This window comes from Cyprinodon variegatus, unplaced genomic scaffold, assembly GCF_000732505.1.
Source record: "Cyprinodon variegatus isolate N-32 unplaced genomic scaffold, C_variegatus-1.0 Scaffold360, whole genome shotgun sequence".
NCBI lineage: Eukaryota > Metazoa > Chordata > Actinopteri > Cyprinodontiformes > Cyprinodontidae > Cyprinodon > Cyprinodon variegatus.
In genome coordinates this window covers 790,322-805,096 of record NW_015150813.1, presented here as the reverse complement: position 1 = coordinate 805,096, position 14,775 = coordinate 790,322, and the positions used below count along the sequence as shown (strand labels likewise).

The following is a 14,775-nucleotide window of genomic DNA, read 5'->3' as shown; positions in this document are numbered from 1 at the left end:
GTTAAAAAAGTGATAATCTGCTTACGATATCCGCTGCGAGCCGTCAGACTATCCCAGTCAAACTCCAGTATCCATTATATTGTAAGACAAGTGCACAAAAAAAACTGAAATAAACAATTGCAAACTAATTGCTAATTACAATGAAATGATTAGATTTTGACTTGCGATGTTAGTGACAGTTCGTTTGCAGAGGAAAATGAATGCTTTTCTGCATATAATTTTCCTGTACTGCTAGCACTGGAGGATGACGGTAAAGAAAGGTAAAATAAGCTAGTTTCCTCCTGGGCTAAACAGGAGACATTCTATGGTTTAGGTCAGTGGACAACTTTATAAAGACAGGGATTACAGGTGGATTGGGAATAAAACAGAGGAGCAAATATGGAGGATCTATGATGTTGTGGACACGTTTCTTCTTAAAAGCCCACTGAGCGTTTCTTTTATAATAGTAGATTCCTTCATTAGGATCGCTTTGGAATATCAGCAAGTTTAGATAAAAATCAAATGAGCTGCAAAATGAAATATCACTATAATGTTTTTGTCAGGTTCAAACACCTAAACTATTAGAACAAAAGAGACAAGAAGTCAGAATTTGTAGTTTATCCTGCAGGGAGACCATCCAGGGAAAGTCAATCACAGTCTCGCCCCGATGCTCTGACCACCCTGAGTGCGTCTCCAGGCTTTATTCAGTTTGGGGACAACCTGGTTACAATGTGGGACGCAGCTCTGAAAGGGAGGGGGAGCAAGCAGCGGCGTGCCCGAGGTATGATGCATCACCTTCGATAAAAACAGGAAGGTCAAAAGTTTGCTGCGGTTGGACTTTTGCTTTTTCCTAGAAGCAGATATGTGGTTTCCTCTCTTGTACGCCATGTTGCACAAGCATGTCTTAAAACAAGTTTCATAGAAAAGAGGATAAAGGTCACATGTGTGGACACCATCCGTATAAGCTTGAGAAGAATCAATCATGAAGATAACCTAAGCATTTACGATTATTCCGCCAGTTTTTCAGCAGAATGATAATCAAATTAACAGGTAGAGCATCAGACACATTATCAGCCATATATCAATGTCATCCCAGATTCCAGACCTAAATCCTATAGAATCCTAAACAGTAGTCTGATTTGAAGAGGAAGGAAGCTGACAGATAACTCAGGACTCTGGAGGACCTAAAGAGACTGGCAGAAAAGGACTATACAAGGCACTGTTAACATGGGTACTAGTCATAGAGCATAAAGCAGATTAGTTTAAAATGTTCTTTTGCTGCACTGAAAGATTGATTCATTTGTAAGGTTTTAACAAATGTTTTCCTAGGATGCATTTATTCATAAATACATTCACTGTATTCCTGTGCATTAATATTGTGTCTCTAAGAAAAGAGACCCTTTTTGTGCAGTGCAGTGACTCTATCTATCGACCACTGTCTACGGTGAGAGCAGTTCCCCCTCTAGGGTGGTCAAGTCCATTACTGATAACGTCAGCAAGGTAAAATATTCCAGTCAGGGTATTTGAAGAATAATTTTCTGCCTACTGATTTAACAAGACCTGCCTTAGGTCTCTTAAGGGAATTTCCTCAAACTAAAAGCCAACTTTCGCAAAGAATATATGAATTCCTTTGTTTAAAATTAATTATATAAGGGTGTTTAGACTTTCTCTAAAGATTAACAGATTTCCAGTGTTATGACTTAGTATAAGAACTATAAAAAATTTAGTCAGAAGAAACAAGTTATACAAATGTCAGCAATTTATAAAGAATGCTTTTGAGTTACCGTACTTTGATTGGAATTATCTTTCTTCTCATAAATAAGTGAAACTGTATTTTTGAAGTTGTTTTCATCTTATGTTTGAACCTGCTGAATAAAGTTCACCCATATTTTCTCCCCTTTTACCAAACAGAAGTGTAGGGTGTGAGTGGACAGCTGTCTGCAGCATTAGACCACATCAATAATACGCCTTTTGAAAAATGGATTTTAAATAGAAATCTCCTCACGTTCAAGGTTGTGTCCTTCCTCTTATGTCTTCTTGTCGTCTGTCCTAAGATGACCTGAAATGGAACTGACTTTTCCACCACCTGCTACAAGAAACATGGTCTTAAAAAATTAACTAAAACAATCAGACCCAGAAAACATGTGAGGTCCAGATGTTTGACAAGCCTGCAACAAAAAAAAAGGGTTGAATGCTGTAGCTGTATGCAGTTATTAATACTTCCAAGGCTTGATACATTATTTGATATTTTTGTTTAGTAATTATAATGGTGAAAAATATTGAGGTCAATGATGTACAGGAAATATATTTTGGATTTAAAAAATAGTTAATCAGAAATCATATTGTTTTAAAAAAAAGCAATTAGATTCATCATAATTCTGATACTCTGATTTCTCACGAGTCCAACTGTAGGATTGAAGTTTTGATCCATTTCATGTTGTTATGTGGATTGTAAAGAATGGAAAAAAAATGCTGCAGATTCTTTAATAGGGTGATGGTTTGGGTCTAACAGAAAATTGAAAAATTAAAGATTATTCCTCTTAATGCATGAAGGCATATATCTCTGCTTGTTTTTCTATGTCAGTTTCCGTTTCCTTGAACCCCAGTCGGCCTCAGCAGATCGGGGCTCACACTGAGCCTGGTTCTGCTGGAGGTTTCTTCCTGTTAAAAGGGAGTTTTTCCTCTCCGCTGTCGCTACAAGCATTCTTAGTGTGAGGGATTGTATTTGAGTCAATTAATCGATACAATCAACTGGCTTTTATTAGAAAACTTTGATTCACTTTGACTGTATGATCTGGTGAACTGTAAGGTGCCTTGAGATGACATGTGTCATGAATTGGTGCTATATAAATAAACTTGAATTGAATTGAAATTTAATTTCATTTAATATAATTTATCTGACCAGTCGGCCCCAGCAGAAGGAGGCTCCTACTGAGCTGGAGGTTTCTTTCTTTTAACAGGGAGTTTTTCTTCTCAACTGTTGATACATGCATGTTTGTTGTGAGGGATTGCTGAATAAATGCAATCAGCTGGTTTCCCTTAGATCTGGTTAAATTGTCTCTAAAGTGAGTTGAGATGATGTGAGTTGTGAACTGCTGCTATATAAATAAACTAAATTGAATTTTTGAAAATATTTTTATTCTTTAAAAGATGAGTCAAAGTTTGTAGGTTTGTACATTTTTTTTTTAGAGAAACTTTATTAAATTCTGGCTGATTCAGAAAATTTAATCTGATTTCACAGCAGTTTACAGGCCAATCTTCTACACTTATAGATAGAGGGGATATTTTAGGGGATTTAATTATCCCCTAAAGAAAAGACATATCATCTATTTATAGAACTGAAAAATTAAAACGATCTTCAAGATGTTTCTTTAAGCGTTAGCATGGTTAGCTTTGCTAGCATCAAGGAACCTGAATCCTTATTGTATTTACTATGGGGAAAAACCAAGATCAATGAAGTATATTAATGACAGACAGTGATTAAAGCCTTAAAAGAAGAAAAATAGCAACTGTGCTATAAATCTTTCAGCCTTTCTGGTATCGCTTAAAATTTTGAATCTCTCCTAGCTCTCTGAGTCCTAAGATAGCCTACCTACTTTAAACTTCAATTTAAAAGACCTTTAAGTTCAAATACAATCACTGATCCTTTGTAAAAGGATAAGCTTTCACCTTTTCTGCCATCTTTAAAAAACCGAACCTCTTAAAAAAACACGTATAATTTGTAAACCTAACCTTAAAAAAGCTAGTCAGTAATTATGAGGCAAAGGCTTGATTACATGTAAATTGACTGCTTTGAAAGGTCACCTGCCAACAGGTTTAAAGTTCACATAAATACAACCTTCAGTGCAAGGTGCAAAAAAATGTAATCTTAAAGACTAAGCTGAAAAACCTGCTTAAAGTGTAGCGACTTGATTATGCAAGTGATTATATGCAAGACGGCGTCTCTCTAGGGGTCACTTGCTTTAATCAAAAGGGTAACCAAAGTAGGCCAAAGTTTCAAGTACTTTAATCCACTTCCTGTCGCCATAGATTTCACTCTTCTTTGCAGATTGTGTTTAAGACTAACCGGTAAACCTGGAAATGTGTCAGTATGTATTCAAATCTTGTGCTTAACTTTAGATCTATCTGGACTTTAAGTATATGTAATATACATACCGAGTTAATGTATTGGTTAATACACCTGGACATGCTTCTGTTTATGTTTGTATAAATAATTGGAATAGAAACTTATGAGAGCTCAGTGCTAAAGGAGTGGTGTGAATATATTGGTTAAGATTTTGGCTCACTGTGCCAGAAACTGATGTGCCAACAGCAGTTACTCATCTCATGAGTAATCATGCATCAGATGATCATGCATCAGAGCTGTTTTGTCAACTTTTCAGGCAAAAGTTGGCTCTAAATAATATTTGAATGAAGGATTACATAATATTTTATTTGTACTTCTTTTTTATCTAGTACATTTTAACCTTAACTGTCTCTTTGGTCTCATTTAAAGCAACACTAAGCTCAGAATGCCATAAAGACGCACTCTAACTCCAAGATCCATCAACGGATCTCAGCCTCTCAAGTTACCTAGGTGGGTTTTTGTGAAGTGCGGACCAAATGGAGGAACAATATGCACCAAGTACTGTAAACTAACATAAACAATCATTTAATATAACTAAAATTAAGCTAATAATTGGTTTTAAAGTTATATTGTGTTGTTTTAAAGGCTCTCAAAATCTTGACTTTGGAAATCTTGGTAGTGTAATATCTTCATACTTCAGATCTTGCCCCAAAATATTTCATTTTTCAAGTTGCTGCAGCATTGCAAGGCTGTTTGATGTTTAAATATGGGTAGTTTTGAGTACACAGATGGAAATTTGGACCCTTTTAGAACATCCTGTCCCATATCTTCATTCAGATTTGCTTTTATCATTTATGTGTCTACAATAACTGTTCTAACAAATTTCCTACAAAAAAGGAACATTTTCTCTTTTTGATCTAACTCAGCGTTTCAAAGACGGACCTTTAAATCCCTACCCAGTTTTCCTGTTCGTGGACGTCTCCTTCTTCCTCTCATCTGTTTGTCCTAGTTTAGTCAAACATCGGGAGAGAACATCACAGAACAGTTTCACTGGTTACCATATCCTAGCAAGTCAATACCTCATGCTATTTATAGCATTTCTACAGTAGATCATAAAACATAAATTGTCAAGAATTGCCACACTTTCATGTATTTAGAGTATTTTATGTATTTTCTTTCCTTATTTGTTGTACAGGAATAAGCAGTCAGCTCATTTTATTTTTGTAAATCTCAAGCATTGGTGTGTTGAGGCTTCTTTAATGTGTTTGAAATGGTTTTGGACAGCGTACTGTACATCTATGCTGCATGCTTTTAGTGTGAGCGGCTGAAACACTAACAGTGGCTGGATTGTCCTGATGGGACAGGCAGCAGCATCGTCATCGGGGCCACTGTAATCATGGCTGGGCAGGAGATGAAAGACACCATTGACAGAGAGCAAAGTGTCTGAGAGGAGAGGGAGAGAGAGGAATGCAATGAAAGGAGGAAAAGAAGCAGAAATTGGAGACGGGAATACTTTGCTGACCAAACGCTTTTATGACACAAGCCTGCGCCTTGTGATCTGATCCTGGCTGTGAATTAATAAAGAGTGGTAGACACACTGCTATAAAGAGGTATGGACTGGCTTCTGGTATCAAGGTCTATCATTTATTCCCAAAAAATTATAATATTTTACTTTATTAATTTACATTTATTTGACATTTCTTGTACTTTAAAGGGGACTAATCACATTCTCTAACTCTGAGAACATGTATGCCAGTAGCTCACTCTGGTTGGGCACAAAGCATTTCACATTCAATTGTGTTTATAATAGATCTGTATGTTTATTATATTTGATTTCTGGGATTTATTGTTTGTTTTTGCTTCCCTTGTAAGTAAACTAGGATGTTTGGGACTTATTAGAACAAGACCAAATGTCTGGCAGTATGAGTGCAATAAGTAAAAAGTGCAAAAAGGGTTAAAGTTCTGGCTGTTTATTGGTCATATCAATAGATGTTGTCATTGTTTGGTTTAAAATTATTATTATTATTGTGGAATAAAATAAATTTTCCAACCTGACTTTTTATAGCCTTGTCCTTAGAAACCACAGATTATTCCTGTTTCTTGCGTCGATTCTTGTGCATGTAGAGGAGCGAGCTATTATTCCAGACCTTACCTTTCCTCAATTGTATTTTAAAAACTGCCCCAGCTTCTCGTGTTTTCTGATCAGATAAGCGGATATTGAAAACGAATGAATGGATGGTTGTAATAAGAAGTGGATGGATGGTCCATCTCTCATTCTTTTTGTTAGCTTTCATAGCAATCTGCTCTCACCATCTCCACTGCTTTTATATTCTGCTGGTGTAAAGCCAAATAGCCTTCACTTTTGTCCCTCTCTCCGTCTTCCTGCTTTATCAGTTTGGATGGTTTCTCCCTGCCCTGTTCTTTTGTTTGAAAAGGTGGATTGTTTTTTTTTCCTTTTCTTCTCCACTTCTTCCAAGTAGATATATGTTTTGCTTTTATATACTACCCTGCTTGTAATTGATCTGTTCCTCCTATTCTTTATGTGGGTTCTTGTGCGTCTCTTTAAAAATGCAGTATTTAAATAAATAAACATGCTAAGTACTTCACATAGTCAGACTATATGAACTAGGCAATATGAAACACTGAAGAGATCCATTATAAATCTGTAAATTTAGATATTTTAAATATTTAGAGTCGCCCCCATCTGAGACCTGACAAAAACTATATCTTTACAGGCTGTATCAGTTATTTAAATGAGTTTATGTGAAGTTTATATCAGTTATAGTTGATATGGAGAATTATTCTGTTTGACTTTGTAGAAAAAAAGTTGGGAGAATAAACATATGGAAGACTAACAGCTAGTCAGACCTTTATCAGAAATGTATATATTATTCGCTAAGCAAGTCTACTCTACTTGCATCTCTTTAATTAGATGTATACCTATTACCAGCTGAGATTAGTAGATTCCAAGTAAATGAGCTTGCTTCCATTGAAACAATTGCAACCCTGTACAGCTTTGACGCAAACCTCAGAACATTTGTAGCAAAAAGAGTAAAACATTATCTCTGACTCTGATGGCCTTCATACGACCATCCTCCTAAATCTAAACTGATTAGATTTTAGCCTGGTGCCTGGTTCTAGACCTAATCTACACAGATCAAACCAGAAACTGAGCTTGCAAAACTTTAGAACAATTTACTTAATACAAGCTAGACTTTCTTAATGGCCTTGCATCTATAATGTCTAAAGTAAACAATTCTGGTTCTACATACATGCACTTTAACTGCATTGAAATAAGTAAAAATGTTGCTTTTCTGGGTTCTTATTGAATTCACCCATTGAACTGAACATTGAAAAAGGGCAAAAGCAGAGAAACTTAAAGGCACGAGGCAAACCCTCCTCGATGACATCACACAAATTAAGGCCAATATCTGAAAACAAAGGAAAACTTCTTCTTGGAAGACTTGGAGCAACCTGCAATGTTTTAGCAGAATACATATTTTAGTATAGAATGGAGCCTTTATCATTATTATGTTAAAGGCATTATTATGTTTCCACCCATTTACAGTAGAACGGTCTCCCACATTTTAAATCAGTTGGATACGTGGCTAAAATCAGCTGAACACTGGAAATCTAGATAAGTCATTTTTTCTTAAAATAACTGCATTTGTTCTTGAATTGAGGCGGTAAAAGAGACATTTTGCTAATGGAACAAGACAATTTACACTTAAAATAAGAAAACACAATTGCATTGTCTTATTTCAAGTGCATATTATCTGATTAACTTATTTTAAGAGTAAAAATTACTAATTTCATTGGCAAACTATCTAATTTAGCTACACAAATCAAGGGTAAAAACACGTAATTTAAGACATTTTTACTTATTTCTTGAACCAGGGGCACCAGTCTGACAGTAATCCTGCAACTGAGAATCTCTCACTGCTTTATGGCTCTTCGTACTCCAGGAAACTGTAACTGAAAAAAAACAAAAAAACAACTGTATGCAAACTTAGACAAAAAATCAGATTTATTAGTTTATGAAGCAGCTAAAAAAGTATGGTTGCTAACACTAATTGTTTATCAGAAAGATTGTATAAAAGAATCACAAGGCTTTATGATATGAAAGTAACTGTGTTCACTTTTTTAGCTGAATCATATTATACCTTCAGGCAGTCAAAACACAGCAGATCAAGGTTTTGTTTAGTTTTTAAAAAAGATTTCACACAGAGGTACAAGCAGAGCAGAGAAGGCAGTGAAATAGACCTCCAGTTGTTATATTTTAGATTAATGTCTTTATCCACGGTCTTGGTGAGTCTGTGCCATCATTCGTTGTCTTTTGTTTATCATCACTAAATTATACCAATTAGATATTTGAATAAAAAAAGAAAAGAAAAAAATATATATATATATGTGTGTGTATAAAAGGAATTGAGACATTTGCTAATGTTTTTCTTTCTTTGGCTTTCAGGGCTGATGGTGGACGACGCTGAGGATCAGGGGATGAGGATATAAATCCACACGGGAGTGGAGGATAAAAGAGAACAGGAAGATTACTACTTCAAGACTTTTTTTTATCCATCTTTTTCCCCTGCAGTCTTATAAGGCACTGACTGACCGCTTCGCAGATTGCAATCTCAAAAATACACACTAACACACACTCCCCTTCCCTCACCACCATGTCCTCACACCTTAATCCACCCCTTCTGATCTTCCCCTTACTCCTTCTTTGTTGCCTGCCCCAGACCTCCACCTCAACCACCCCTCCTGTCTCTTCTCTCCTCTCCTTCTCTCCGCCAGAAGGTGGTCTCACGCATTTGGTGGTCCACAACAAAACGGGAGAGGTTTACCTGGGTGCTGTCAATTGGATCTACAAGCTATCCAGCAATCTCACCAAGCTGCGGAGCCACGTTACTGGGCCTGTTACTGACAACCCTCGCTGTTACCCTCCCCCTGGTGTCCAGTCATGCCCACATGAGCTAGTGCAGACTTCTAATGTCAATAAACTCCTGCTACTTGATGCTGCCCACAACCGCTTAATTGCGTGTGGGAGTACTTCCCAGGGAATATGCCAGTTCCTGCGCCTGGATGATTTATTTAAGCTTGGTGAGCCACACCACCGTAAAGAGCATTATCTATCCAGCGTTGCAGAGCCAGACACTATGTCTGGCGTAGTGATCCCACCTGATATTTTTGGTGGGGGCAGCAAACTCTTTGTTGGCACCCCCATTAAGGGAAAGTCTGAGTATTTCCCTACGCTATCTAGTCGCAAGCTAATGTCGAACGAGGAGAATGCTGACATGTTCAGCTTTGTGTACCAGGACGAGTTTGTGTCTTCCCAGCTTAAGATTCCCTCTGACACTCTGTCCAAGTTCCCAGCGTTTGACATCTACTACATTTATGGCTTCAACAGTGAGCAGTTTGTGTATTACCTCACCTTACAACTTGACACCCAATTGACTTCACCAGACGCAAACAGCGAACAGTTCTTCACTTCCAAGATTGTCCGCTTATGCGTTGATGATCCCAAGTTCTACTCGTATGTTGAATTCCCCATTGGCTGCACTAAGGACGGAGTGGAGTACCGCTTGGTTCAGGATGCTTATTTGGCCCGACCAGGATCGCGCTTGGCTCGTTCCCTTGGCATTCGAGAGCACGAGGAGGTTCTCTTCACTGTATTTGCCCAAGGTCAGAAGAACAGAGAGAAGCCGCCCAAAGAGTCAGCTTTGTGTTTGTTCACAATGAGGCAGATAAAGGAAAAGATTAAAGAAAGGATTCAGTCGTGCTACAAAGGAGAGGGGAAACTCTCCCTTCCCTGGCTGCTCAACAAGGAGCTGGCCTGCATCAACTCGGTGAGTGTTTGAGACAGTATTTCCCAGAAGTGCCTTTGTGATCTGAATATAGATTTCATGCTCATCCATACACATACAGATTGTGGAGCCAGCAGCTCAACACAGGCTGTACTGCATCGCTGTTATGCTTCTAGAGAATTTCTTCTAACTGTTTAATCAGTTCAACTTTTCTGACTCTGTTTTCTTCTTTAGCCCAGGAATGTTTGAAGCGTCATTAATTAGGGTTTCTTTAAAATTAGGCTGTTATGACATTTTAGTTTGCTATTTGTTTTTTTGTTTTTTTTTGTTTAGAGGAATCTGGTAAAAAAGTGGTTGAAAAAACCTCGAAAGGTTGTTTAGCCTTTCTATTGGCTTCTGAAATTCTTGCTCTCTCATCCTTTCCCCCTCTTGGATGACAGAATGAATAACTAGTAAATGTTTTGGGTCTTGCGTCAGAAAATGTTTTTTTCCTTTTAAAATAAAAAAAAAAGGATTTAAAATTTAAATCCATTTTTTAAACACTAATTAACCTCACTTATCTTGAATAGAAACAACTTAAGGTCTTCTTCCTATATTAACACCATTCATATTAAAGAAGCTTGTTACTCAGACCGTGTAAGCACTTAGATGTCCGATCGCTGAGTAGTATAAAAATTAGATGTAGCATTTCTGACATTCATTCATTTCCCATCAGTAACCTAATTATAATATTTGAGTATTTTTTGTATAATCCAGGTCAAAAAAGCATTAAAACTAAAATATAAAACGAAAATTGACATTCATATCTCTTCTTCCGCAATATTGCATTGAAAAATATTTTACAAAACGTATTTAAATCCTCAAAAAAAACTCTCTTGCATGTTGGAACCAAAGTAGAGAAACTGTAGGTTGCAATGCTCATTTAGAGCAATACCATTATGCCAGTGATATACAAGAGAGGGAGAGTGGGTAGCCAAAGCAGTACATTTCCTCTAATCCGCTTAAGGCAAATGTGGTATTTATTCCAAAATGAAAAATTTCCAGTCTGATTGTCATTCAGTTGGAAAAAAAATCTAAAGAAGCTTCGATATCTAGAACTAAACTGACTGTTGCTTAGGAGGTACTGGAGGATTAAAAGGAACATTTCCAGCACTGACATCAAGAAGAGCCAGATAGATCAAAGTTTAATTTCCTTCAGGATTCCTGTTTTCAGAGCTCTCCAAATACCTCTCCGTTCTGCAGGTTTGTGGGATGTTGTGTCCCTTTATAATTTGATCTTAAGCTTTGGACAGCCTCTCACTGCTTTATTCAGTTCCTCGAGGTTTCTGTGGGGAAAGTTAGTATTTGTGTGTTTCACTTGCTTCCCATCACCTACTTACAACACACACTCTCAGCCCCAGTATAGTCATGAATAATTCACCTGGTCTCACCCTCCGTTATTCAGTCGGTGCTCCATAACAACCTGCCATAAATCTCTGGACTACTCCACACCTCTCTGCCTCTGTATCCTCTTGCTGTCTCTGCTATTCTGTTTTCTATTTCTCTCCTATCTTTTACTTCACTTCCATCATTTCCATGGAGATTTCTCTCATTTTGCCAACCTCATACTTCTCAGCATCTTATTTCATCACTTTCTTTTTTGATCTCTTTTATATAGTCTTTTTGGTTTTCCCCTTTAACCTTACTCTGTCTTTGCTGTTTTTTCTCACTCTCTTTATTTTTTATTTGGGTCTCTTCTTTTCTTTACACCTTATCATCTGCTTTTCTTTAAACACTTGTGTTTGCAAATCTGTAGGCTGTTTGAAATCTGAACATACAATGTTGAAGGAAGTTATCTGGGTGATAAGTGGGAGCCTGGGATTGCAACAAAAGAACCAAAGCCATGTTTGAAAGCCAGATAGAAACCAGGAGGAACAGAATGTGTGGACTAAAGTGTTTAAATATAAAGTGAGAGTCTATCAATTTGGTTTGGAAATATCACATTTAAAAAAAATGCAAGTTTTCATAAAGAGGACACTATAATAGTAACCTGTTTACCAACACAATATTGAGGAAGTCTGCATGCAACTTAATAGAATAGGTCATATAAAGGTTTTATCTTCATGTATTAAGAGTGACTTTTACAGCATGTTTCCCTGTGGATGAATTACAAATACTGTGTTTGTAGGGTGAGTCGTCATGTTGCTGGTTTTCGATTGTTCATAGTAGAATTGACGTAGTAAATTCACCAATATTTCAAATTAACTGATAAACAAGCCTGTTGAGAAATGTGTTTATACTCAGTTAGGTTGTAAACTTACCAAACATTCATCTTTTAAACTAAGGTTTCAAGGTGTTTTCATACACGATAGTCTAGAGAGCCAGGTTTGGTTTGATGTATTAGTAGGTGAAGCTGCAAACCTGATATGAATAAATGAAAAATGCTAAGTCAGTTTTCCTAAGAAACATTATATTTGAGATAGCTGAGGCGTTCACCTTAGATAAAGAATTAATGAACACATTTTTTATAAAAAAAATGGTCACTGGCTATAAAATGTTAAATTGACTTGCCATAGGGGGAGGGAGCGAGGTGTCAGCATGCTTTGGGTACATACAGTAAGGCCATTGCAGTAGTACATGCAAAACGCTCTGCTCCGGTTACTCATTGAAACGGTGAGGATTTATGTTTTATATCAGATACAGATCCGTAGAACAGGTTTAATTTCCCCTCTTTGGTTCACTTGGTAGTCTGATTGCTTTCCCATGAGAAGAAAACTACAAAAGATTTCACTTGGCGACAAACCAGGACTCACATCTTCATGCGAAGCAGAATTTGTTTGTAACTGTTACTTCATTATCCCTGCTTGATTGTTTCCCCTGCATATTAACATGTTGTGATACAGAGGCATCATACACTTTCAAAAGCAGAGGGACCAGAAAGGCTGCCAAGTATGGCAGGATTCAGACATCTATATCGTAGTCTTACCTGCAGTTATCATCAGTTATTTTCCAATCATTTGTTAAAGCTTTCCTCAACATATTTGAAGAGGAAATTTAGAGTGGTTGAAATAATTGTATTATCACTATTTAAGAGTTGCATCAAAAACATTTCTTCATGGGGTTCAAAAACGTTTCAATCTATTGGTGTCTGCACACCAAACACATTTATGTCAAAATGGTCTCCAGCGTTTCAACTTGGACATTTGTGCAACTTGCTTTGATGAGTAGGAAAAAAAAAGCAGTTTTAAGCAAAAGGGTTTACCACAAAACGTCAGCTGTGCAGTTATATCATCAGGATNGGAGTTTAACTCCTTGATATACTTTTTTCATAGTTCAGTGCTGACAACTCTGCAGAAGCGATCATGGTTTGCCTGTAGTGTCTTTCTCCTTGATCAGCTTCTCTGATTGGTTGACGCTCAGATGCTGGATTCTTAAATGCTCTCCACCCGATGCTCAAACCGTGCCGCTGGACCTTTTGATGCTAAATGCTATCCTCCATAGACTTTGCATGTAAATCAGATGTCATGAACCCTCAAAACACATTTGATGTCATAAGACTTCTTTCAATAGAAGGCAATTATTGTTATTCAGGATCTTATTATCTTCCCAGTTGTGGATGCTGTTGTAATAACAGAGTAACAACACAAAGTAGGTTATGGCTTCATCATTTATGGGAATCTTTCATGCTTTGCAGTTTTCCTAAAGCTATAAGTGGGTGTCCTATTGTCACCATCTTGAACAGCCAATGATGACGTGTGCTGGAATTCTACATTTCAAATATAGATTACTTCTGTGCGTTTACCTACTGGTTTACTAATTTAAAAATATTATTAGAGCACCTCTGACACTCACCCCCTGATATTTAACAGCCCTAAAATGGGCTTGTACCATGACTTGTTCCCTATATGCATGTAATTATGCTAATGGCCATACAGTTATATATGATTGTCCTTTCTGGCCATCTGTCGTCCTGCCTGCAATCGATCAAGGTCGAGTCAGCAGAGCTTGCTCTAGGATGTCACTGTGATGAATTTATGATCTCCCTGAACAGGCATGTTCAATGTTTCCTGTAGAGAGCGGTGACAGCTCGTTGCTCCTTCACCAGCATCATGGGAAAGATATTATACCAGCTCAATTTAAGAGTCATGCTGGGTTCAGAGAGTAAAGAGTCAAACATTTCTTTTCACCTCAAGGCTTTTAAACCTTAACATCACCTTAGGGCATGTTTGATATAATAAGGGTATGTTGTCGCCTAATATTCAAGATGTTGACATCCGATTATTTTAAGAGTTCTGCACCCTGCTGTAATGGAATATCTTAGTCAATGTACTGTAGTTGTGTGAAGATGTGAAAAAGTGTAAAAATGTGGTTTAAAAATGTAAGATGCAAGCAGACATATAAAAACATCTAATGATGTTTAAATCTTGTCAGGGTTGATCAGATCAGCTGATTAAACCAGACGCTTAACAACTTTTATCATCAACCAGCTGGAGGTTAAACAGTTATTTTTGTTTGATAAGAACTTATAATCTGTGGTATTTCAGGGGAATTAACTTGAATGTACAGAAAATGTGAATACTGAGTTTACAATCAAATACATTCCGGCATCAGGACAGCATAGCATTCATAGAAATTCTGTAAAAAAAATAAATAATAAAAATAATAATAAAAGGCTAAATGTTGACAATAATGGACATGAAAATCAGATACCGAGCTGGGCACAATATTCCTCCATACATAGCAGTATGGAGGAATATTGACACGTCTTTTGTGGACTTTTATGGACCTTTCTGTCTCGGGCACCATAGACCTCCATTATTTGAATGTCAGCAGACAGCAAGAAGCCTCTCAGATCTCCAGATGCATTTGAGATATCAAAAAAGTACTCCAGAGTGTTGTTCAGCATGGGGGTGAGTAGAAAATGAAGGCTAATCATGTTTTGGG

At 37.1% G+C, this 14,775-nt stretch overlaps 1 protein-coding gene across 2 annotated transcripts in view; it reads left to right on the top strand.

Moving 5' to 3' along the window:
• Positions 1-8,518: 8,518 nt before the first annotated feature.
• The window catches only part of LOC107091972 (plexin-A1-like), a 312,667-nt gene continuing 306,410 nt past the window's right edge, over positions 8,519-14,775 (top strand). For both annotated transcript variants that reach the window (XM_015386230.1, XM_015386229.1), the window contains exon 1: positions 8,519-9,894. In XM_015386230.1, coding sequence (XP_015241716.1) covers positions 8,722-9,894 — 1,173 coding nt within the window. In that variant the 5' untranslated portion in view covers positions 8,519-8,721. The remainder of the gene's footprint in view (positions 9,895-14,775) is intronic.